Here is a 25824-nt window from a genome sequence, read left to right on the forward strand (position 1 = left end):
TATACATGAATTTATAAACTACTAAACAATAAGAAATGTGACCCACATAGCCACTCACACATGCATAACAATATAAATCTAAACTTTACACAACAACCAATGATAAACTCGATAATCTACGAAAACAGAATTTATGCAAGCGGAAACATAGCCATACCAAAATCCAAAGTAATGAATACAACTCCACAATCACAGATAAAAACAACCATAGAGAAGTATACCACAGTCACTACAATCTAGAATACCGATACGAAATCATAAACTCGAAACTCTAGATACAGGAAGTAAAACAAACCACGCATAAATCCCATATCCTCACGAAGACAAAATAGAAAATGTCCTGCTGTGAGATGGCATGACTGGCAGGATCTCCTTGGCATCAGTATAATCTCCTACCTAATACTTGGGAAGACAGACCAGGGTCTGAACGGTGAGTACAACATACTCAGTGGATAAGCAGAATAAACAGTGCATGGTGAAGAGTATATAATTAAGAGCAAGGGTACACAAATAAATAGCAGAAATCAACCAGTGATCAGTAATAATTCAACTGATAGCGTATAATCTAAAATAGATCTCATAAATGCATCAATTCATATGAATGACAATGTCTAAATGTAGTATACATATGGTCCAATACATATATATCAAGCATACAATGCAAGCATATGCATGATGTAGCTGCTTACAATCGCTTCAGTACTCATGTGTGTATATGAGACTCAGGGTGTCCGACATCCAAATGGTCATACATCCAGTCCTACAATAAAGTAGCATGGTGACCTAACATTAAGTAGCTATCTATAGCTACGTACATCCTATGGTCAATGTTTGTCTTCTAATACTCGTCCCTGAGTATCACTCCCATACTCTCCGAGTACCACCCCTCACCGGTGTCAAGGTCAGCACATCGACTCGGTTGCGTACAGGTCATATAGCCACCATCACCATGATTGAAATAGGGGAATCATAACCACCTAATCTGAAAATGCCACTACAGACCAACTATCCATGATGATAGACTCACAACATTGCGACTTACAATCGTCATCATGCACCATGATATGATGATCAAACAATGATGATCAACATCTACTATGCTAAACAATATGCATAGATAATAGATCTCTATTGATCACATGTATCAACCAAGGATAAGAACAGTAAATCACATAGACAAGTAGAGGTTCATACAATAGCATGGATAATCATAAGATCAACTGAATTAAGGACAAGCACAGTATAAACAAGAGTATAATAAAGGTATCTAATCAACAAGGAACAGGAATGTGATCAATGTACTAATCAACAATAATAGAAAGGGAATATGCACTAGAAATAAAATAGCTCTGTATTGACCAAATACAGAAATTACCCACCTAATGTAACGCACATCTAAAATAAGAACTCCCAGAAACTATAATCTTCCGTATATACTCGAATCCACAACCAATCAAGGCCCTGCAAAAAGAATAAACAACATTTACTAATAATCTCATAAGCCTTAGCCCATTCAAAATCTAACACTTAACCCAAATCCAATTAGATTCATATTTCAATTCACTCATGTTAATTAAACACGAGTTTCATTAACTCTAATCGGATCTAAACCAACCTAACCCAATTAACCTAACTAACCTATCCACAACCTAACCTAATTAACCTAACTAAGCTATCCACAACCTAACCACAACCTAATCAAGAAATCCAACATCAACAGATTACTTCTAACAATCACAAACAGGACAATCCAACGGTAAACAACCTACTAAATCCCATAAAATCCAACCGATTCCATGGCAAAATAAGACCAGATCTAAAACTAATCAGGACTCAACAGCTAGAACAGAACAGGACCAATCCTCAACATCCTAAAATAATCAAAACAACTAGCTCCATAAATTCCCAAATCAACAGATCGATTCCTATCAATCCAAGCCACCACAATCAAACAACATTCTAACAAAAACCCTAAATCCTAACAGGTCAAAAATCCCAACAGAAAACTAATAGATCCAACCAAAAATTCTAATCAGAATTAGAAGTCTCACCTCTGATCGGTTGGAAGGCATCCTTGGCACGATCATCCTCGGCATATCTTGATTCAATCTTCCATTGCAAAGGTGGTCGCCCTATGCTAGGTAGCTGTGGAAAGCTCCAAGGTCCGGTTCTTGAAGGCGATCAAGAGCGACCTGGTCTTCGATCCTCCTTCGGATATCCCTGCTACGCCCGATCTAGACGAAGGTGGCAATAAGGCAGATCCCAGCGCCGAATCCTTAGATCGCCAACCCGTTAAGATCCTCCGCCGGAACGCATACCTCCGGTCACTCTAGGCTCTGGGGAACCATTGGAAGGAGATCGCGTGGGCACCGGAGAGACAGATTTTGATTTAGCATCCTTGGAGAAGAAAGAAACGGAGGAGACGCTTCGAGTTCAGCTTTGGCTCGCGACGAGGTCTAGGGAAGGCGATGCTCTGATCGGGGAAGGGAAGAAACGAAGAAATCACTAGTGTAGAGGGGACAAATCACGAATTCAGTGAAGAGCAAATAGGAATCGCGACACTGTTGAAAAATGGATTCCTTATCAGGTTTGGATTTGAAACTAGATCCAATAACTTTAATGGGCTGGTTTTAATTGGGCTTCAATTGGGTTGTATTTGAGCTCCATTATTAACCTGAAATTTAAACCCATTGGATTTGCTTAATGAGTTTAATCATTAAACCCAAATGAAACTCAATCAAAAAATACGTAACCCTTAATGATCAATTATTAGACCTCATAATTAACCCCCTTACTCTTTGTTAACTAATTAGGATTATTTATATTTTGTTGGGATCGGCCACCGTACGTTGCGCGTGTTTATGCGTTTCAAAAAATATACATAACGGAAGAAAAATAAAAATAATCTAAATTATTACAACACTCGCAACCACACATGCAAGATACAACACAGTCTGTAGAATAACTGAGACATTAAAATTTTTTAAAATAATAAATTTATTCTACGTATACCTGATGTATGACGCTCAGCGAAAATGGTATAAACTACAACTTCATTGAAGTCTAACTTAATTTAATACTCAACTATGTTTTATTCTGTCGAAGTGGGACTAATACGTTGATAAGATATTTATTTATTTTTATTATCCTTAATTTTTTTAAATATATTTATCATTTCTATCTCGATAATGGTTGGACGTTAAAATATAGTATATAATTTTTACCATAAATAAACAATAATAAACATCCAGGTGATTTAATAAAACAAATACTATATAAGGGTTCTGCATCAAATCGAGGACGGAGTATGTTGCAAAAAGAGGCGGCGGCGGGAGGGCCAAAGGTTTGGATCGACGAGATGGATTCGGCAAGTGAAGCTTGCAGTAAAAATTCGAACTTCCTATACCTGAAGGCTGCCTTCATCGCCATGGAGCCCGTGGATTGCTTGATCTCCTTAGCCAGGTCCGTTCCCTCTTTTCTTCTCCTCCTCTATTGCTCATCTATTACGTCGATTCTCAACCAATTTTGCTTGCATGATTTCGCAAAAGAAAAAAAAGGGGATTTTTTGACGTTTGTCAGCTTTCTGTTTGATTGCTTTCCGGGTAATCTAATGTGTAATACAATCGGTGAGAGCACACAATTAGCAATCAGCTATTTGATTAATGCTTATTTACCTGTTGGCTTTGCTTCTTACGGTCCTTTCGTTTTTTCCCCCTTCTTTTCTTTCCTGGTTTCTTCCTGCTGCACAGCAGCGACTCAAGTCTCTGGGAGGCCTTAAGCGATTTTTTTTTTAAATAATTGTTATTATTTTTTAAAATTTTCTCTTATCCTTTTTTATTCGAACTTAGACCGATAATGGTGAGTTTAAAATTTTTTTAAAATAAATTAAAATATTAATTTTAAAAATAAATTGTTTATATAAAATTAAATTTTCTAGCTTTTTGAGAAGCAAAATTATTAATTAAAATTTCATATTCAAGTTTTAATAATAATTTTTTTTTTCAATTGATAACATTGCTAAATTATTTAATTTTTTTTAAGACATAGTTGAATGTAAATAAGACTTTATTAATTTTAATTTTAAAAAACTTCTTTCTGCTGAAGCTACATTAACAGGTATGGTCAGTAATATTTTATAAGTTATCCATGCATTAAGAAAAGAATTTAATTTTTTTATAAGATTTAATACTTCAAGTGCTGTTTTTAATTTTGGATTTATTATTTCTTTTAAAACTTTTAATTTTAAAAATAAATCTAAACCATCAATATCTTATGACATATCATGTGTTAAAAAGTTTTCAAAATTCAAATATTTTTCTTTTAAAAAATCATTATCAAGAAATTTTAACTTCTCTACCTCATTAAAATATTAAAATTATCTTCGTATATTTTAAATTGTTCAAATCTACTTTGAAGTGAAGAAATAGCATGACCAATAATATAATTAAAGTAATTGATTTTAAAAGATTCTTTTGGTGATAGTTTTATTTCATTAGTTATATTCTCATCAAATCGTTTATTTTTTTCTAATTACATGTTTTTCACGAAATTTTGGTTCTATATTCATTTCATTTGCAATTTCTTTAGCAGAAATCATAGCAGATATGAATCCATTTTCTCTATACTCATTCAAAAAAGAAATAAGACCTTTTAATTGATCTAATGCAATAGCAATGTTCATATTTTTATATTGTAAAAAATTTACTAACAGTATTAACTGTGAATAATATATCATACCAAATAATCATACCTAATAAAAATTTAAAATTTTTAATCTCATATGTTGGTAAAGAAATTGCTTCACCTGTTGTTTTAGGATCATCACTAGTCTCTGCAAGTTTGTATAAAACTTCTCTTATTTATGGAGCTTGATATTTTATAGCTTTAACACTTTCAAGACGACTTTCCCAACGTGTTTGTGATAATGGTTTTAGAGTTAATTTAGAAACATGATCTTGTAAGATTTTTCATCTTTTGGTAGAAGAGAAAAATAATGAGTAAATACGTTGTATAACACCAAAAAATGTTATAGCACTAGGACAAGAATTAGTCATATCACATAGTACTAAATTAAGCCTATGACAACCAAATAATGTATAAAAAGCTCTAGAATTTATATCTAGTAGTCTTTTTTATACATCTTGTTGTTTACCCTTCATATTAGATCTATTATCATATCCTTGTCCTCTTATGTCATTTACATCAAATTCAATTTTTCTTAATATAGTGATAAGCGTATCAAAAAGTCTTTTTCCTGATGTATCATCTACTTTTAAAAATTCTATAAAATATTTTTTTATTTTGATTGAACTTGTTGAAATATCTACATATCTTTATATAAGAGACATTTGTTCTTGATCACTTATATCTGGAGTACAATCAAGTATAACAGAAAAATATTTTGCTTCATTTATTTTTTAATTATAATATTTTTTATTTCTATTCCTAATATATTTATTAACTCGTTTTGTATATTATGACCAAGATAATGATTATAAATTTCACCATTTTGAATACGTTTGAGGTGTTCTTGCATTACAGGATCAAATTCTGCAATAATTTCAATTAAACCTAAAAAATTTCCATTGTTATCTTAATAAATCTTATCATTTGCACTATGAAATGCTAAATTATTTTTTGCAAGTTTTTTAATTATAGTAATAATTCTTAGTAATACATTTTCCAATATTCTTTTTCTTTGTTTATCTTTTTTTTATAAATTTTGATCGATGGTTTTATTTTTAAGTAATCTCATTTCAATATCAAACCAAGTATTCATATTTATAATATGTTCACTGCTTGTTTCATGACTTTTAAGCTTGGCATAAAGATTTTTTCAATCTCGACATCCTTCATTTGCTAATTGAATTGTAATTATTTTTTCACTAAATAATTTACAACAAAAGCAAAATACTTTATCTAATTCTTTTGAATATATTAGCTATCTTCTGTTATGTTTTTCTCCATTTGGTAATTTTCGGATATAATGAATTGTAGAAAAATGTCTGCAATTTTCATCATTTGGTGATCTTCTATCATTTGGTGTCTATAAATATTTCCCAAATGTTGAAAATTATAGACATTTTTCTACAATTTATTATATCCAAAAATTACCAAATGGAGAAAAACATGACAGAAGATGGTTAATATATTCAAAAGAATTAGATAAAGTATTTTGCTTTTACGTAAATTATTTAGTCAAAAAATAATTACAATTCAATTAGCAAATGAAGGATAGTTAATAATGGAAAAATCTTAGTGCCAAGCTTAAAAGTCATGAAACAAGCACTTAACATATTATAAATATGAATACTTGGTTTGATATTGAAATGAGATTACTTAAAAATAAAATCATCGATCAAAATTTATAAGAAAAGATAAACAAAGAAAAAGAACATTGGAAAAATGTATTAATAAGAATTATTACTGTAATTAAAAATCTTGCAAAAAATAATTTAGCATTTCGTGGTGCAAATGAGAAGATTTATCAAGATAACAATGGAAATTTTTTAGGTTTAATTGAAATGTTTGTAGAATTTGATCCTGTAATGGAAGAACACCTCAAACGTATTCAAAATGGTGAAATTTATAATCATTATCTTGGTCATAATATACAAAACGAGTTAATAAATATATTAGGAATAGAAATAAAAAATATTATAATTAAAAAATAAATGAAGCAAAATATTTTTCTGTTATACTTGATTGTATTCCAGATATAAGTCATCAAGAACAAATGTTTCTTATATAAAGATATGTAGATATTTCAACAAGTTCAATCAAAATAAAAGAATATTTTATAGAATTTTTAAAAGTAGATGATATATCAGGAAAAAGACTTTTTGATACGCTTATCACTATATTAAAAAAAATTGAATTTGATGTAAATGACATAAGAGGACAAGGATATGATAATAGATCTAATATGAAGGGTAAACAACAAGGTGTATAAAAAAGACTGCTAGATATAAATTCTAGAGCTTTTTATACATTATTTGGTTGTCATAGGCTTAATTTAGTACTATGTGATATGACTAATTCTTGTCCTAGTGCTATAACATTTTTTGGTGTTATACAACGTATTTACTCATTATTTTTCTCTTCTACCAAAAGATGAAAAATCTTACAAGATCATGTTTCTAAATTAACTCTAAAACCATTATCACAAACACGTTGGGAAAGTCGTCTTGAAAGTGTTAAAGCTATAAAATATCAAGCTCCATAAATAAGAGAAGCTTTATGCAAACTTGCAGAGACTAGTGATGATCCTAAAACAAAAAGTGAAGCAATTTCTTTACCAACATATGAGATTGAAAATTTTAAATTTTTATTAGGTATGGTTATTTGGTATGATATATTATTCACAGTTAATACTGTTAGTAAATTTTTTACAATATAAAGATATGAACATTGCTATTGCATTATATCAATTAAAAGGTCTTATTTCTTTTTTGAATGAGTATAGAGAAAATGGATTCATATCTGCTATGATTTCTGCTAAAGAAATTGCAAATAAAATGAATATAAAATCAAAATTTTGTGAAAAATGTGTAATTAGAAAAAATAAATGATTTGATGAGAATACAACTAATGAAGTAAAACTATCACCAGAAAAATCTTTTAAAATCAATTACTTTAATTATATTATTGATCATGCTATTTCTTCACTTCAAAGTAGATTTGAACAATTTAAAATATACGAAGATAATTTTAATTTTTTTAATGAGGTAGAGAAGTTAAAATTTCTTGATAATGATTTTTTAAAAGAAAAATATTTGAATTTTGAAAACTTTTTAATACATGAGATGTCATAAGATATTGATGGTTTAGATTTATTTTTAGAATTGAAAGTTTTAAAAGAAATAATAAATCCAGAATTAAAAACAGCACTTGAAGTATTAAATCTTATAAAAATATTAAATTCTTTTCCTAATACATGGATAACTTATAGAATATTACTGACCATACCTGTTAGTATAGCTTCAGCGGAAAGAAATTTTTCAAAATTAAAATTAATAAAATCTTATTTACGTTCAACTATGTCTCAAGAAAGATTAAATAATTTAGCAATGTTATCAATTGAAAAAAAATTATTATTAAAACTTGAATATGAAAATTAAATTAATAATTTTGCAATCTCAAAAAGGAATAAAATTTAATTTTATATAAAAAATTTATTTTTAAATATTAATTTATTTTAAAATTTTTTTAAACCCACCATTGTCGGTCTCAAGTCCGAATAAAAAAGGGTGAGAGAAAATTTTTAAAAATAATAACAATCATTTTAAAAAAAATTTCGCTTAGGGCCTCTAGGAGGCTTGAGCCGCCCCTGTACCTTGCTAAACTGAAAGGCATGCTAGAGAGAGAGGAGAGGGATTGAGGTGAGGAGTTAGGGAAGGGCATAGCGATAGAAACTTGTTCGGCAACTATTATGGCTCAATTTACTTTTATAGAGTAGAGCATGCGTAGATAGGAGTTGGATAGTGCAGTTTACTTCTGTGGATAGACAAAAGATGACGCTCTTACGATAGTGATCTTACTCCTTTTGGCTTGCTTCAACACTACATACCTATCCATGTACTTGATTCCACCTTGAACTAGCCCGTGTTCAGAACAGGTTGTCTATCCTACTTGACCATGGAGATAGATCTCTTAGACCAATTCACCTACTAATGATGACAGATGCTTTCTTTTGCTCGTTTAGTATCCTTAGGTTACAAATATAAGTGATTCGGTCCGAGATCAAGTATGAGGGAACCTCCAAAGATGAGGTTGGTGTTGGGTCGGAGGTCTTCAAGGTGAGTCTCACTTGGCTGGAAAGACACAAGCTTGGGGAATCTCTGCAATAGTCAAAGGGGATTAGAAGGGAGGCCAAGGCGGACCTTGGCGCAATCACTCTGACGCTCAAGTCAGACCTCAATGATTAGAGAATCAAGAAGGAAAAAGATAGGGGAGAAGTAAAGAAGTGGCTGGGTTTGTATGCAAACTCCTGCGTCCGCAGGAGTGGACCTCTTTTTATACTCCGTCCTTGGTGAAATGGGCGACACCCATGATCCTCAGTTCTTCATGTTCAGGTTGAGGGGTTGCCACGTTATCACACGTTCTCCTCACTTCGTTACCCATGTTGTCCCACGTCTCCCTCGTTTTTTTGTTAATCGTGTCGCTCCATGTTTACCATGTTCCCGACTAGCCTCATCCTCCCTATTTAGGTGCCCAATGGTAGGGGTCTCGGCGTCGGGCATTAGGCATTGAGTAGCAGGGAACTCAGAATCGGGAGTCGAATGTTGAGTGATAGTGGTCCCGGAATCGATAGTCTGGCGTTGAGTGGTATGATCGTGTCGAATCTGTGTCAAATGCAAATCTAACCCGGCTTGAAGGGTCTCAACTCAGGTCCTATCTTGATCGGGCTTGGCTCTATATGACTTTTGACTTTTCTGTACTATGTGGGGGCAAACTATCTCCACCACATCACAAGTTTCCTCGTCAAGTCTAGTCAAAAGAGGTAGGAGTCCAACTGACTGAACTGTTATGTCGAGTCAGTTTTATTAACGAGAGGACAGTAGAATCCATGTGGCTAATGACTATCTGTTGGGTTGTCGTTTGATGCATTGGGAAAGGAGAAAGTACCTAGCCATGCTTTGCCATTAATGTTGGTGTGTTTATCCTGCGTCTGTTATCGAAGCCATTATGAAGATTGCCCCGATGCGACACCTAATTTGTCAGAATGGCATAATAGTACGCATCACTGGGTGCCACGTCCCATCGTTGATGTTAGCTTGTTATGACTGTGTACTTTACCGAAGCCATATAAGGAGTTGGCTGACTTGATTGCTAAGATCGTGCGGATCTTGACTCTAGATCTAAGGGTGATGCCGAATGGTCTGTGTAACTAGGGCGTTACATCTTTGTTAGTGTTAGCCCTAGAGCCAATTATGAGATGATTGACAAGGAAACTTTTGTATCATATTTCATTAATAAAAGTCAAGGTTTATGATTATTATATTTACTTCAAATCTGTATCAGATGAAGAAGTATAATAATATCCTAGGGTAGTAGGTTCTAGTCTACAACGTATCAATTAGTTGAATTGATAGTAGGAGGTTGTAGATATATATATAGAACACTACTCTTAACTATTCTTAGTCAAGCTTTAATATACAAGGGCAATATTAATGTGTTGAGACTAGCATGTAGCTCAACTGATGATTTAATCTTACAAGTCATGTATATAAGATATCAAGTTGATATATGAGTATATATTAGAGAATATGTATTAAATTGACTCATCATGAGAATGTTTCACGGATCATTATATGAGTGTCATAAACATTTTTATAGTGACTTAGTATAAATAGTCTTTAGACCTGAAGTTACTACAGTGTTTTATATAAGGACTTGTGTACTTTAGTATCGACAAACGTCACTTGTAACAAGGTGAACTATAAAGTCGATCACTGGGTATGTAATAAATTATGTGAAGGGATGTGAGTGATGTAGATGAGATCTATCCCTTTCATATGATGAAAGTGATATCTGTAGACCTCTTGATTAAGTAGGACTACTAAAATACATGATTATGCTTAAATAAGTTAATATGAGATATTGAGTTCATTTGATTAAGTGAGTCTACTTAGAGATCAAGAAACATAAAGATTGATAAGGGTATGATACGGTTTATGTTTCATGGATCAATCCAGATATTGAGGATAGAAGGACCAAGTTAATATAAGAAAATAGACACAGAAAGGTTAAGTCGGATTTCGACATTCTCATCACTTGGGTAGCAATGATGCATTGCTAGATGCTATTCATTGCTTATGTATGTAAAATGTGTTTTAGATACACAAAGAACATGTTGATTTGAAGATGAGTATTTTTTAGTTTGACTAAAATATAATGGACCCTAAGATTATAGGGTTAAGTCTAATCCGAGTTAGACTCAAATGAATCCAACTATTGGATTATTGGATTGAGTCTAATCTAAATTAGACTCATTGGATTAGACTTAATCATTAACTAGGATTAATGCCCATTAATAGAGATTAATGAAGTATTGATGAAAAGCAAAGCAAAAGGTAAAAACATTTTGAATTAATTGGATGATAAAAAAATCTTTTGTATTCATTGGATGACTTTTTGTATTTATTGGATGACTCTTTCTATTCATTGGTATTCATTGGATGACCCTTTGTATTAATTGGATTACCTTTTGTATTTATTGGATGAGTACAAAATGCCAATTTTATGCATTTGGTAGATGATCACGTTTAGTCTCCTCTTCTTTTACTCTTGGCAAAACTATCCACGTTGCTAGCACAACGAAGGTGGTTCTTCTTCGAAGGCTAAGTTCGTGCGACGAACGAAGGACGTGTTCGTGTGGATACCGAAGAGGCGCCATCATTTTGATTGTGCTGAGATCTACCGAATTAAGTTGCTGCCGAGATTGTTTCATTCACGCAACAAAGGTGACAATTTGATCAAACATGTATACTATATTCGTATGGATCTTTAGAGGGATCGGTTTTGTTATGCTGTATTTATTTATTATTTTTCGTAAAAGATCCCTACAACCTTACCATTAATGCCAGCTCGTTTAGACGGCTATAGTTGTCGAAGTTGTCGAGCGATCAAGTCGATGTGACAGCTGAGATCACTTAGATCCTGATGCTGAATCTGATGGCGATGCTGAGTAGCCCGCTTTTTTGCGTTCCTCATCTGATGGCTCGGGTTGTGGGAGCGAGGCTATATTAGGGCACCCAGAGGAGAGCGCCGACTCATCGACGTTTATCTCCTTTGGCCTTGTCCTCTCGCTCTTCTTTCCGTCTTCCCCGACTTCTGGCGATCTAAACCTATAAGTCCATCTCCTTTATCGGTTATATACGATTATCCATGATTTTTGAGTAGCCATCCTATGGTCGCCTTCTTCTCTTTGGTGTGAGTCCAACCCATCAACCTATACTAGAGATGATAGGGAGGTACTTAGGCAGTACTTCAAGATACCCGAATACCACCGGATTAGAGTGCCAAAATCTAACCAACGACCTCATTTGCCACTGGTTGGCTTAACCATCTTCTTTTACAGCCAGTTGATGGGTGGTTTGAGGTTTCCGATCCCAATTTACTTTTGCGAGGTTTCCGAATACTTCCATATTTCTCTGCAACAATTAGTGTGAATTCTTTTCGACTCCTTTGTGACACATTCATTATCTTCTGACTATACCAGATCCCTCTCCATCCCCACATTTTTCATTATTTCTTCTATCTAAAGAAAGGAGAGGTCGGAGTCTTTTACTTCACCACTAGGGCTTCGTGTCAGTTCTTAGAGAAGTATCCGACTTCTCATAAGGATTTGGAAGTTCCATTTCTTTTATATAAGCCCATCCTCTCCTACTTTTGGCCGATTGGCTAGCAGATGGAGCTGCCACCTCCTCCTTCTTTAGGTCAGTACAAGTTAGAGTTGGATTACTTGGAGGCAGCACACATCCTGATCGACCTCCACTTCAATGTCAACCTTCTACTCGAGGAGAGCTTGCTCTTCTACTTCAGGTTGACTTTTAATAGAGCCAAGCTCAAGCTTCACTTAGGTAAGGATATTAGTAGTCTGCTATTTTTGTGACGACTAACTGAAAACTTCTTTTGTTGTGCAACCAAGACTATGTTTAAGGCATCGTGCAACAAACTTTTGAAGTGGTCCAAGGCCTGTCTTGAGCCCCTTGTAATCACTCCTGAGGGTTCACAAGATGCCGAGCCGACTGATTTGGCTAATCAGGCGGCCACCTCGGTTGATATGTTGCCACCTCACCCATCGACGGTGCCCGAGTCCATCTCCTCAGGCGAATTGGGGGAGTCGCTTCGATCCCGAAAACAAAGTCCGCCACAAGAGCAACTTGTCGAGCAGAGTCCACTGTGGTAGACAAGTCCCGTCATTGAGAATCCATCACAAGGAGGGCTTCCTGAGTCCCAACTCGGTGCGATAATTCCAACACAAGGAGGGCCGATTGAGTCCCAATTTGGCACAGCGATTCCACCACAAGTAGGGCCATCCGAGCTCTGAGCTTGGTCCGATTGAGGCATCGTCGTCGACTCTACTAGAGTTGAGTGGGAGCTTGTCTTCCCTTCTAGACCTTACTAGCGGTCACAATGTGTTGCATTCGTTAAGATTGCCTCCCACTCTGAGTACCTATTTGACCCATATTCGGGTCATGAAGGGGGAAATTGCAAAGCGTATGTCTCTGACGGCTTTGGGTGATTCGATGAGCATGACCATGACAAAGGTACGTGTGTTTAAGGTTGTTTTTCAAGGGCAAGGGCTAACCTTGTCTACCTTTGCAGCTCTGGGCTGAGCGCTTGGAGCTAACACCTTGTCTGCCGTATTTGACTGGGTCTTATTGAGTTGTGCGGGAATGAGTGGTTGAGTTTGAAGCATGGGCGGCTGAGTTCAAAGCATGACCGACTCATAAGACCCAAGAGCTAAAAGCAACTCAAGTGGAGGTTGTGCACTACAAGGTGGAGGCAGTTGCTCACCGCGGAGGCAGGTTGCCTATAAGGCAGAGGCGGCTGCCAAGAACAACTCATCCGCCTCGGTCGTGAAATAGAAGAATTGGAACATCGCCGAGTGTAAGTTGAGTAGCAAGTGGTCGAAGAAATTAGCTGAAGGGAACTGTTGACTGTCCAAGTGGATACACTTCTAGGTCAAGTCGGAGAATTACAAGGTCGGTGAGGAAGGTTGGTGGGAGTAGACGAAGGCATCCTTCCTCAAATCGCTTGAGTTCTACCACTTGCTCGGTAGTCGGGTGATGTTCATGCTGATACACAACTTCGAAGGGGTGATGAAGCAGGTTCAGGATGCTTGTCATCTACCTGCTGGGACTTTGCTAGATTTTTTGAACTCGCAGAAGGTGCTTCTAGTTTTTGATGTAGTAGAACATTCGCAGTAGCACTTTTGTAATGAAACTTTTGATGACTTGGTGTTGTATGTTGAACGATTGAGTATCTCTCTGTTTGAGACAGAGTTGTATCGAAGGATGCTTGAGCCCGGGATCGAGTGAGCTAAAGTCGATGGATGCCTTGGTCTGAGACGTCTGTCCGAGACAGGAAATTAGTTGATGGACACCTTAATCCGAGACAAAGGGAATTAGAGTCGATGCCGATGGATGCTTATCCGAGACAAGGAGTTAGAGTTGATGGACGCCTGCCCGAGATAGGGAGTTGGAGTCGATGTCGTGGATGTTTGTCTCCTGTCAGGGAATTAGAGTTGATGAACTTTTGTTTGAGATAGGGAGTTAGAGTCGATGGACGTCTGTCTGAGATAGGGAGTTAGAGTTGATGGATGTTTGTCCGAGACAAGGAGTTAGAGTCGATGGACGCCTGTTCGAGACAGAGAGTTAGAGTCGATGGACGCTTATTCGAGACAAGGAGTTAGAGTTGATGCTGATGGATGCTTGTTCGAGATAGGATGTTAGAGTCGATGAATGCCTTGGTCCGAGACCAAGGGAGTTAGTTTTTGTGGAGACAAGAATTGAAAGAGTTGCATTTTTACTAGCAAAAGTAGTAAGTACAGAGACAGAAAAGACTAAAGCAATATAAAGGTACCCAGGAGTTTTAGATATGGTAAGACCGAAGGTGAACAACATTCCAAAGCCATCTGAGTTCTATCCCTTCCGGGTCCTGTAGATAATAAGCTTCTGAGCTTAAATTGTGAGTAACTTGATAAGGTTCGTCCCACTAAGGTTCTAGCTTCCTGACATCTCCTACTAACTTTACTTTCTTCTAGATAAAGTCATCAACTTGGAAGGAGTGAAGGATGACCTTCTTGTTATAGGTCTGACACATGCGTTGTCGATAAGCCATGAGCCGAGTGACCTTCTTCTCCCTTGTTTTGCTCTCTAAGTCTATCTTGAATAGTTGTCTGTTGGAGTTGTCTTGATTATAATTACTGACTCGAGCTGGCTCCAAGCCAATCTTGACAGACACTACTGCTTCACTACCATAGACCAGATGAAAGGGAGTTATTCCAGTGCTTTCTCGAGGAGTCTTTTGGTAGGACCATAGGATAGTTGATAATTCTTCAACCCAATTGCTGCTTACATGATCAAACTTGACCTTGAGTCCTCGGATGAGTTCTCGATTGACCATTTCAACTTGCCCATTGCTCTGGGGGTATGCAATCGAAGTGAAGGCTTGTTGAATACTGAAGCCTTGGCACCATTCTTTGAGTTTGCACCCTGAAATTGTCGATCGTTATCAAAAACGAGTCTGCGGGGAATGCCTTATCGACAGATGATGTTGCACCAGAGGAACTTGAGTATTGCGTCTTCTGTGATCCGAGCCAAGGGTTCAGCTTCCACCCATTTGGAAAAGTAGTCAACCACCACCAGCAGGAACTTTCTCTAATTGGGGCCAATAGGAAAATGATTGACTATGCCCATCCACTATTGATTGAAGGAGTAGGAGGTGGTGAAGACTTTCAAGAGTTCGATGGAATGCTGAGTAAGGCATTGATGTTTTTGATCGTTGACATAGGTACTGACAAGCTGAGTAACATCGGTTTGTAAGGTCAGTCAGAAATAATCGACTAGCAAGATCTTCCAAGCCAAGGTTCGATTTCCCACGTGATACCCGCAACAACCTTGGTGGATCTTCCGCATGACATAGTCAGCATCCTTGAGACTAAGACATTTGAGGAGAGGATGCGAGAAGGCATGCTTGTACAAGTTGCCCTCAATCAAAGTAAACTGGGTTGTGCATCTCTTGAGGAGTTAGGTTTGCTCGTGGTTGTCTGGTAGAACTCCCTGTTGTTAAAAGGAAATAAGAGGGGTATGCCAGGCAGTCGGGTTACCTTGATCGAGTGCTTGGTCGAGCTGAACAATTAGTTGGACTCGAGTGATCGGATTATCCAGAGTCCAAGCTGAGAGCGCACTGACTATTTTTGCGAGTTTGTCCGCCTTTCTTAGCTCAGGAGATATTTTGAAGCACGATCTCCTAGAATTCGGCCTTCAACTTTTCAAAGGCATTCGTGTACCAGACGAAGTCGATCATTCTTGATCTCGAAAGTCCCTTCTAATTGCCGAGTCCCTTCATGCAGTCGTGGCACCTTATGCGATGTAAGGCCTTGGTTGTTATTTTTTTCTTCTTCCTTTGTCTTTGTCTTTTTAGTTTTTTTTTTTCCTTTTTATTTTTCTTCCTTTCCCTAGAGATTTTTTTTCTCTTTCCTTTTCCTTTACCATTTTTTTCACTTTGAATTTCTTTCCTTTTCCATTCTATTTTTTGAAGTAAACAAGGGGTAAGTAATTGAGTGTGACCGTGACTTTTGATGTTTAAGCAAAGAATTTAAGCTACACATTGCATTTGTGCTCTGATATATGTGTCTAAGTATGCAGGAACTTAAGTATATACATATAGAGTAGTCGATGACTCAAGATACGAAGAGTTTGAAGAGTACATAAGTGGAGCGAGAATGATGACATGAGAAAAGAACTAGTGGAAGAAGGTGAAAAGTAGCTGTTGTGAGCTAAGGGTTGAGCGAACCTGTATTTCAACGAGGGTAGAATTCAATCTAGGTGGACTCAGTTCTTAGATGGGTTTGAGTTAAATTAATAGTTGACTAGAAGAGTTAACTAGAAAATTAATGTACATGTGATTTGGTCGACTAAACATGTTTTTGTCGACCAATTCAAGTAGGAGCCACGACAAAATCAGTTAAAGTTACTCGACCAATTTGGGACATTTGGTCGACCAATAGGTTAGTCAACCAATTGGTGCAAGGTGGTTGACCACAATAGTAGAATTAGTCAATAGATTAGATTTGCAGGATTTGGTTAGACTAGTTGATCAGATGGTCCAACTTGATCGACTAAACAAACACATGGAGAAACAGGAGAAGCACACTCGAAGATAAAGCTTAGCCAGAGTTGGTCGAACCAACTTCACAATGTGGAAAACCAAAAAGCAGCATTGAGTCTTTGCAGGAAGAGGTTGTTGGGATAAAGTTTTTGCTACATTTGGTTGACGGTCAACTAGATTGTGTCATGTTAATATTTTGATGTTAGCAAAGCACTTCGTGGAGGAGGTTATTTAAAGGTGTTGGAGGCTCGAACATAAGACTTCTCACCATTAATCAATCAACAATCTTTCGACATTTAAAGAGTCATTTTGTTTTTAGGTTAATTATTTCTACTTTTTTTTGTAAACCTCTTGTACTGCTACATTTCTGTAAGAGGTTTTTCCACCTCTAATATATTACCGAAGGAGAGAAAAATAATGAGTTCCGAATGTAATCTATCTTCAAGATCATAGGCTGGGGACTAGGAACTTGGGGGTTGCCGAATCATGATATATTACCATGTTCTTTTGGTATCTGCTTGCATTTTGATTTATGCTTCTGCTACTAATTCATTTTATGTGTTCTTGTTGAAATCACAGCAAGAGAATAATTATCTTTTATTTGCAGGCACAGTATGCATCTCCTCCCCTCTAGCAATCCAACTCACATAGGACCAATACTAATTGTGCTATAGTGAACTATTTATGATAATATAAAAGGGACAAAAAGAATTATGAACTTATGCATAAATTATGAATTAGGCAAAAGTTTCTTGAAGTCCATTAAACGCATTTGAGAGCTCCCACATGACTGAATACATCTTTAAGATTGTTGATGAATGCATAAAGGAGATTGTGGACAAAAGTAAGATACAATTAGGAACATATAACTACATTAAATTTAGCTTTTGGGAGGCTAATGAAATAGGGGCGCACACATTCGTGTGAAATTCACTCTCTTGACTTTATTCTTGAGAATTGGTAAGGAAGATACTCTTAAAAAGGCAAGAGCTGTCACTAATTTTATGTACAACCATTGTAAGATTTTGAGCATAATGTGCCACTTCACTCAGAAGAAGGGATGTTATATGACCTGGAATCAAAAGATTTGCAACTTCTCTTTCATTGCAGTGTCTTATGGATACAAACTGAAGTTAAGGATGATATCGATATTTTCATCGGATGAATGAGTTCAATGCAAATGACGTAGAAGTGTTAAAACAAGAGAGCAAATGCCATTATGATGATGACATAATTTCCTTCCAGGGTAAATTTCACAATTGTTTTTTTGCCTTTAGTGAAGTTGTTAAGGTTTGTTGATGGAGATAAAAAAAACCATGGAATTTGCGGCATAAAGGATGATAAAAAAGCCTAACTTCTTTTTAAAAATGTTGTCTTCTTTGTGAATCCTATTTGACAAATATGTGGAGTAACTAGATCGTGCTCTTCATGTGGTTGCTTATTACCTTAATCCTTTTTGTTACTATAGATAGTGCTATTATGGATGATATACTCACATGTATATAGTTTGATAGTGCTAGTATGGATATAGTGCTATTATGGATGATATAATCACATGTTGAGTCTAATAGTGCTATTATAGTACAAAGACTTTCTTTCTATTGATCCTACCATCCAAAATAATGGTTATGGAATTGAAGGCATATACACGCACATTTGAACTCTTTGGTGAAGACAATTAGCTGCGATACAAGAGTCAAAGAGCATTGATTTTAGATCACCTAATACTTGTTAACTTTGTTAGTCATTTTGAATAAATTACATAATTTACTAATTGTGCTTATTAATTTAAATTGATAGCACATTGGTGGCCATTGTTTGAATGGGGCCCTCCCCACTTGTAAAGAATGACAATCAAGATTCTTAACCTAACATATAGCTCTGTTGGATGTGAGAGGAATTAGAGTGCATTACCTGTTGAATTTTAGAATCATACAGTTAAGTGTATGTGTATATCAATAAATGGGTTATTGGATTTCTTGAAACTTAATTCAACACAGGGAAGGGAGAAAAAACTTATCCCTTTACTTTACTTCCTTTCCCTTCTACATGCCTTTTATGTTTACCAAAGAAATGGAATTTTAGTCTTGTCCTTTCTATCTGCTTCCTTTTTCCCCTCCTTTTTCCTCCTTAGGTATTATGGAAAGTTTTTAATTCTTATTGGGTGTTCTTTTCTATTGGTAGACAAGCTGGTGGGGGCTCTATAACAAGGGTTCAAACTTTCATTTTGGAGGAGTGTATAAATGATAATGTAAGTGTCTTTGTAGATTCTGTTCTTTTCATTTTCTACTCATTGTTCAAGTGCAAGATCTGTGCAAGATCCGTATGTTACATATATACATTGTAGTTGTATAATATCACAAATATCATCATTGATTTAAAATGAATAAATTGCACTAATTAGCCCTGGAAGCTCAATATCTTTCTCAACACCATTGTGCTTCACACCATTTGAGTATGCGAATAACTTAAAATGACATATTGTACAAAAATGTCCACCTCAACAAAACCTAGCTAGGGTCAACCTGAACTTGATATTAGTGAAATCGAACACTCTAATCCATTAATATGAATCAACACTCTAATCCAAACACCACTAGATGAAGCTTCCACTACTCTATTTTTAATCTTCTTGTTTGTATTTGTTCATATGGTTGTATTTATTTAGTTTATTATCCTATCATGATTTAAAATCTCGTGCGGTACTGAGTTGCACGGGCGACATATTTTGTTGTGCTTGCCAACTAGCACGATGGCGATGCCAGCATGCCTTGAGCTAGGCTCGCGGCCACAGCCCCACAGACGCCTTGGGCGAGATCACGGTGGTCGTGCGAGACTGCGATTTTATTTTAATTGATTTTATTTTTATTTTTTAATGATTAATTCTTTTCCCTCCTAATTCTTTCTCCTTCTTCCCCATATTTGAATTTCTTTTGTATTTGTTTTAGCCTTAAATATATGAAAAAATTCCTTTTTAAAATTTTAAATTCATTTCTTAAATTTCCTCCTTAAACTGATTAAAATAAATTAAATTTAATTTAATTTAAACCTATTTATCCTAATCATTATATCTATACTTTAGTTAATCCTAAATTAATTTTTACTCCATCCTAATTTTTAAAATATTAATTTAACATAATAATAAATATTTATAATAATTAAATATTATAATAATATTTTTTAATTAATATATTTATATTTAAAAATACGAAACTGTATCAGCACAACACGATATGATACGATACTAAAACCGTATTATTTCAATCATAAATCGACACTCTGATACGATTCAAAATTTTAAATCATGATCCTATCTTTTCCTTTTTTGAATCAATCCAGAAGACTTTGTTTTTCTTTGTTTGTGACTAACCATTTATTAGATGTGAAAACACTATGACACAAAATGAATGCCTTTAATTTTGATTGAGAAATCCCATCTGCTAATGAAAAATGACTAACTTTACCATCTTGGATTAGAAAATACCAAACATGATCATGGTTTGTGTTTGTGTAGGGAGCACCAGTATACTTTTAGACTTTCAATATTTGACAATATACTTAAGTCTGGTTAGTTTGACTAACGATTGATCTAAACAAGATTTAATATTTGGATGTGAGTGAAGTTTAGTTAGGTCAGTTTGACAAGAAGACTAGCGAGAAGTTCTAGTTAGTTGAACCGGACAAAATGTCCTAGTCAGTTAGATCGGGCAAGGAGAAGTCCTAATTGAGGCTAGGCAGGAAAAGTCCTAGTTGAGGCTAGGCAGGAGAAGTCCTAATTGGAGGTTAGACAAGGAAGACCTGGTGAGTGAAGCTGGGCAGGAAGTCCTGGTGAGTGAAGTTGTGCAAAGAAGTCTTAACTGGAGGTTATGTAAGGAAAAGTCCAAACAGGTCAAGGGTAACCGGATGTTTGGCAGGTGAAAAGTTTACCTATGGAAGTGACTAGTTCAAATTGGAGGTTAGGCAAGGGAAAATCTAAACAGGTCAAGGGTGACCATATATTTGGTAGGTGGGAAGTCTACCTATGAAAGTGATTAGTCCTAACTGGAAGTTAGACATGGGTAAGCCTAGTAGGTTAGACCTACAAGGTAAGGCTTAGGTAAGCCCAGTAGGTCAGACAGACTATAGGTAGGCTTAGGTTGCTTGTGTGTTTGTATGCTTATCTTGTAAGAATCAGGAGCTGTAAGCAAGACTGAAGAAGCATAAAAGGAGCAAACAAAAACAGCCGAATCAAGTTCAGGGTCAACTCAGATCAACTAGATTGGGGCGCTCGGCTGTTACTCCAGGCGCCCTTGGATGGTCTAGGCGTTGGGATCAAGAAGAATCGGCTCCGATAATAATCGAAGAGATTGGATCAGATTGGTTCGGGGCGCCCGGAAGAGTCTTTATAAGGCCATCAACGTGCACCATCAAGGATACAATTGCTTCTATAAATTTTGCATCCTATGGTGTTGTTCAACGCTAATGAAGCCAAGCTTGTGCGATCAGGGAAGCTCCAGGAAGGGTGCGTTGCGTTCAGGATTTCCGGATCGACCTACACGAGTATTCGATTAATTTTCTTTTAAGTCTTACTATTGTATTTAATTTTATATTTGATTGGACTGTAAGATGGGTTTCTCCGCCTTTGGAAAAGTTCTGGAAAGGAGATCATTAATGGACAGATGTCTTCCCGTGCATAGGCTTTGAACGTATTAACCCTGGGGAGTTAGGAACCAAGTAAAAAATCTGTGTCTCTGTATTATTTTTTTAATACCGCCGTAAGTTCTCTGTGTTAGTAAAAAGAACGAACGAACAACAATTGCGCTATTCACCCCCCTCTAGCGCTTACCTCGATCCTATAGTTTGAATGTTTTTTTGAAAGTGGTAAAATTTTTTATGTCTATCTTGTTGAAGTATGGAATCATGAAATACATGGTTGGAAGAGATTCATACTTCTTTTTAAAGAGAACTTGAAGAAACACAAAGGTCTTTTTCAAACTTACTGATGTGCTATCTAAATTAAAGAATTAGATCAGGTAATGTCTATGCCTATAGGAATTCAGACCTCCTAGATTTCATTATTTATATTCATTTAATAATATCTGCTTGAATCTAGATCTAGGAAAAGGAGGTCTCAAATCAATGACTTAAGTGTCTTGTCAAATCCAATTTGCTATTAGTCAGTTACAAGATAATTTAAGAGAGATGATGATGGGTTAATTTGATCTAAAGCTTAGAATGTTACTCGGGTTTCACATACTGTAAATGCTTTGGAAAGAGAGATAGAGATAGGGCATTCCAATAAGTTTAAATAGATACCAATTTGCTCTTTATGGTCAATGGGAGCATTGATTCTTGTAAGACCCTATAATTTTTTAAGATCCAAATTAAATAATGCTTATAAAATATCTAGTACTAGAATTGATTTCTTTTCATGTCCATAAATATACCTTGGCTAACTAACACAACTTGAGTTGGAACAAACACATGATTAACATATGGATTTTTCAAAGTTAGGTGTTACCCCTTCTCTTTCCTAGTGTTGGTTCTTTTATTGATTCTTCACCTCTTTTTCTTTTCTTTTTATGCTCTTTTCATCTGCTCCATGTGATGGGCATACAAAGTCAAAGGATAAGTCATGAGAAGCAATCTTTCACTATTGGTCTCTTTCAGATGGAATCGACAAGATAGGTTGAGATAGGCTTGTCTTGGTTGGTGCCACCTAACCACGGAAGAAAATGGCATTCATCCGCAATGACATAATATCAACATCAATATCAGTTAACGATAAACAATGTCTTATTCATGCTAATCAATAAGGATAGACAATTGAAACTATATTTATGTCAATTGAAATAAAAATGCATGCTATATAAGCAAATATAAGGGTGAAAAATGTCCAAAACATACTTAATTTGTCATTGTATTGGTTATTAAGAAAATAAAGTAAAACCAACTTGTTGATTATGAGAACATGTTATAGTTTGTTAAAATAAGATAACTTATCTTACTATAATGAGTGTTTTAACCAAGGTTTAAAATTTTGAGGCGTGCTGAAATTTCAATTTAACAATACGGTTTTAGAATTGTATTATGTCGTGCTAATATGATATTTGGTACTTTTTAAAATATAAAATACATTAATTAAAAATATATTTATTAATATTTGATTGTTATAGATGCTTTTCCTAATAATTCCTCTCCATTGTCATCCTTAAAATATTTTTTTCCTTAGTCTCTGTTACGAAGGGAAAGAAATCTTTCCTAACAATCTTTAGTCTCTATTTACTTTGTAGACGTATGAAGGTGGGAAAGAAATGGATGAAAGAGAGGGAAAGAAATTACTGGAGGAAAAGGAATTAGCTATCAAAAAAATGAAGAAAAAGATGAAAATAAGAGGAAAAGAAGAAAGGAAAGAGAAAAAGAAATTCGACGGCTTTCTAGGTCATTGTGAGGCCACTTAGGTGAGGCCACCGCAAAGTTGTTACTGCCTTGCGACTCCTCTCGGTGCTGGTGTTGAATGATTTCGATGTCGATTACCAGGCGGAACGGTAAATTTGGCCTGATCAACATAATTTGGTATCATGATCCTTGGCTTCAACTAGTGGTAGATAATTAATTTTCTCATAAAAAATATTGAAGATTCACATGTATAATTCATTATTCTTAAATTTGACTAAGTATATTAGTGTCACATATACATGATAGAGTCTCCAAAGATTATGGTGTGGTTTAGATAAGAAAGAAATGTGTAATAATTACAATGTAAAAGATATGTGTGATAATGGTATTGCTTGTGCTGGAGCTGTTATGCGTGTGACAAATGAGTTGACTGAAGGCGATAAATTCTTCTATTTATTTATGCCAACACTATGATATTATTTATTTCCTTTCGGTTTATTCCAAGTAAACAAGATGATTGTTAGAGTAGAAATTAGATTATATACTTATTTATTTCTTTTTCTTTAATTTAAACTATTTCATTTCTAAAGGGGAGACTTGATGTAATGGTAAAGTTGCTGCCGTGTGACTTAGAGGTCACGGGTTTGAGTCTCAGAAACAACACCTTGTAAAACAGGATAAGACTGCGTACAATTGATCCTTCCCCGGGATTCTACATTGGCTGGAGCTTCGTCCACTAGACTATCCTTTTTAAACTATTTCATTTTCCTCTAATTCCTCCCCTTCCAGTAAACACAATAAAGTTTTTTTTTTTCTGATAAATAGAACTAGACATATTATATATAATTTCAGTAATAAGAAAAGAATAGAGAAAAATAGCAAAGATGGATATACAATTCTTGTAAGTGAAAGTTTTGAATTTCTTGGATGTATTATTCAACAAGGAAATTGACAAGTTGTTTCTATAGTTTTGTGTGATCATCATGTGCCCTTAACTAAGAAAATTTTCATATGAGATGATCTTATTTTATATTGATCGGAGTAATGGGCAATTAAGAAGCAACATGTGTGAAAGGTTGATATAGTAGGGATGAAAATGCTAAAATGGATGCATGGAGTTTAGAAAGGATAAAATAAACAAACAAACAAAAACTAATATCTGAGAGAAAGGTTTAAAATATCATATTTTGTTTTAAAGTTTCGATTTGTGGCTAGCATGGTATTTATTATGTTGTGTCAATTCACTATTCGTCGGTAGACTTAAAGTGTTTTGAGATCAACTCAAATAAGTTTTAATCTTGTAATTTCTTCCTTCAACTTGTTTACTTCCAAATATAAGCCTCTAGCAAGTATATAGTCAATTGAAATAAAATATAGTAGCATAAAGTTTCAAAACACAACAAATATCTTGACTAATGATTGTACTTTCCTAATATCAAAATGAGTGTTGTGCATTGGATTAAAGTATTGGTTATTGTAGGTTGTAGAATTCTATTGAGGTTACTTGCATAATTTTCCAAGGCCTATATCTAATAATGCTCCTAGGATGGTTGTTGGTATTAATTTTCACATATCCATAAATATGTCTTTGTTAACCATTGAGAATTTGACTTGCACTAATATAATTGAAATGGGAAGAAGTATAAGAATAAGATATATAGAGACATCTAGATTCTTCGATATTGGCATCACTCTTCTTTGTTATTGTTGGTGCTTTAGTTTGGGCACCTTCTTCTCCTCCCCTCTCCCTTTAGTATTTTATCAGGAGATATAAACGAAGAATTAGTGAGATTTATTTATTTTGTATTTTGGTAGGTATTGGTTGTTGGTGCTCCCCCCTCTTCCCCCTTTTTAGTGTTTTATTTCCTACCTATGTCGGTAAAAATCGCATACTAAGAGAATCTTCCTCTTTCAGCTGGTTTGAAACAATATCATCAGATGAGATCAACCCTTTTGCAGTTTATATCTTCTAAATCGTGTCGACACCAGTGACAGTGAATTTACTCATGTTGACATAATAATAGTGAGCCATTGAAATGATAATATTTCAACCATCCTGACCCTTAATGATCAACATTTGAAACCATGTTTAACAGCAATTATGTTCTTCTAATATAATAAAATGGGAGAAAATGTGTTAAAATGCTATATACAGGTTCAAAAGCTCCTAATAGATTAAGTCAAAAAGTTGAATCACTTATAGAGACAGCTCTAAGGGATAGAAACATTACTCAATATAATAAACAAATTACTTGATGTGAATATTACTAATGATACAGTCAAAGAGGTCAATGGAGGGATAACCAAAAATAATTGAGGCAAAAATAACTAATGATGATATGATCATATCTTTTCTTTTATCTGTTGTACCTATAATTCAAACTTGTTAAATGATGTTCCTGAAATCAATTACTATACCAATTTCCTTGGCATACTGGTTTTTTATGCTGCATTTTGTTGGAGATAGAAAGTCTTAAATTCCTTGAGAAATGAAGGGAAACTTGCATTTAGTTGGATAACAGTATTTTGTCTACTCAGCTTTCATTTAGTTCTAACCCATGTAAGCAAATTCTATGATAGCAAAAATTTTGGTAATTATCATTC

The 25824-nt window shown here is 35.1% G+C and overlaps 1 protein-coding gene and 1 long non-coding RNA gene across 4 annotated transcripts in view; one reads left to right on the forward strand and one right to left on the reverse strand.

Moving 5' to 3' along the window:
* Positions 1-337: 337 nt before the first annotated feature.
* LOC141846901 (uncharacterized) lies at positions 338-2508 on the reverse strand. Its single transcript, XR_012603382.1, has 3 exons — positions 2052-2508; positions 1380-1461; positions 338-423 (listed from the first exon to the last, which is right to left on the reverse strand). It is a non-coding gene; the product is annotated as an uncharacterized LOC141846901 (long non-coding RNA).
* Positions 2509-3332: 824 nt separating this feature from the next.
* The window catches only part of LOC141847876 (uncharacterized), a 46980-nt gene continuing 24488 nt past the window's right edge, over positions 3333-25824 (forward strand). Inside the window, exons 1-2 of one of the 3 annotated variants that reach the window (XM_074735969.1) lie at positions 3333-3462; positions 19027-19093. In XM_074735969.1, the coding sequence (XP_074592070.1) occupies positions 3359-3462; positions 19027-19093 (171 nt within the window). In that variant the 5' untranslated portion in view covers positions 3333-3358. The remainder of the gene's footprint in view (positions 3463-19026; positions 19094-25824) is intronic. The other 2 variants (XM_074735970.1, XM_074735971.1) reach the window with 2 other exon arrangements.

The sequence above is a fragment of the Curcuma longa genome, chromosome 16, assembly GCF_044706935.1.
Source record: "Curcuma longa cultivar G26 ecotype Majalengka, Jawa Barat chromosome 16, ITB_CL_G26_1.1, whole genome shotgun sequence".
Lineage (NCBI taxonomy): Eukaryota > Viridiplantae > Streptophyta > Magnoliopsida > Zingiberales > Zingiberaceae > Curcuma > Curcuma longa.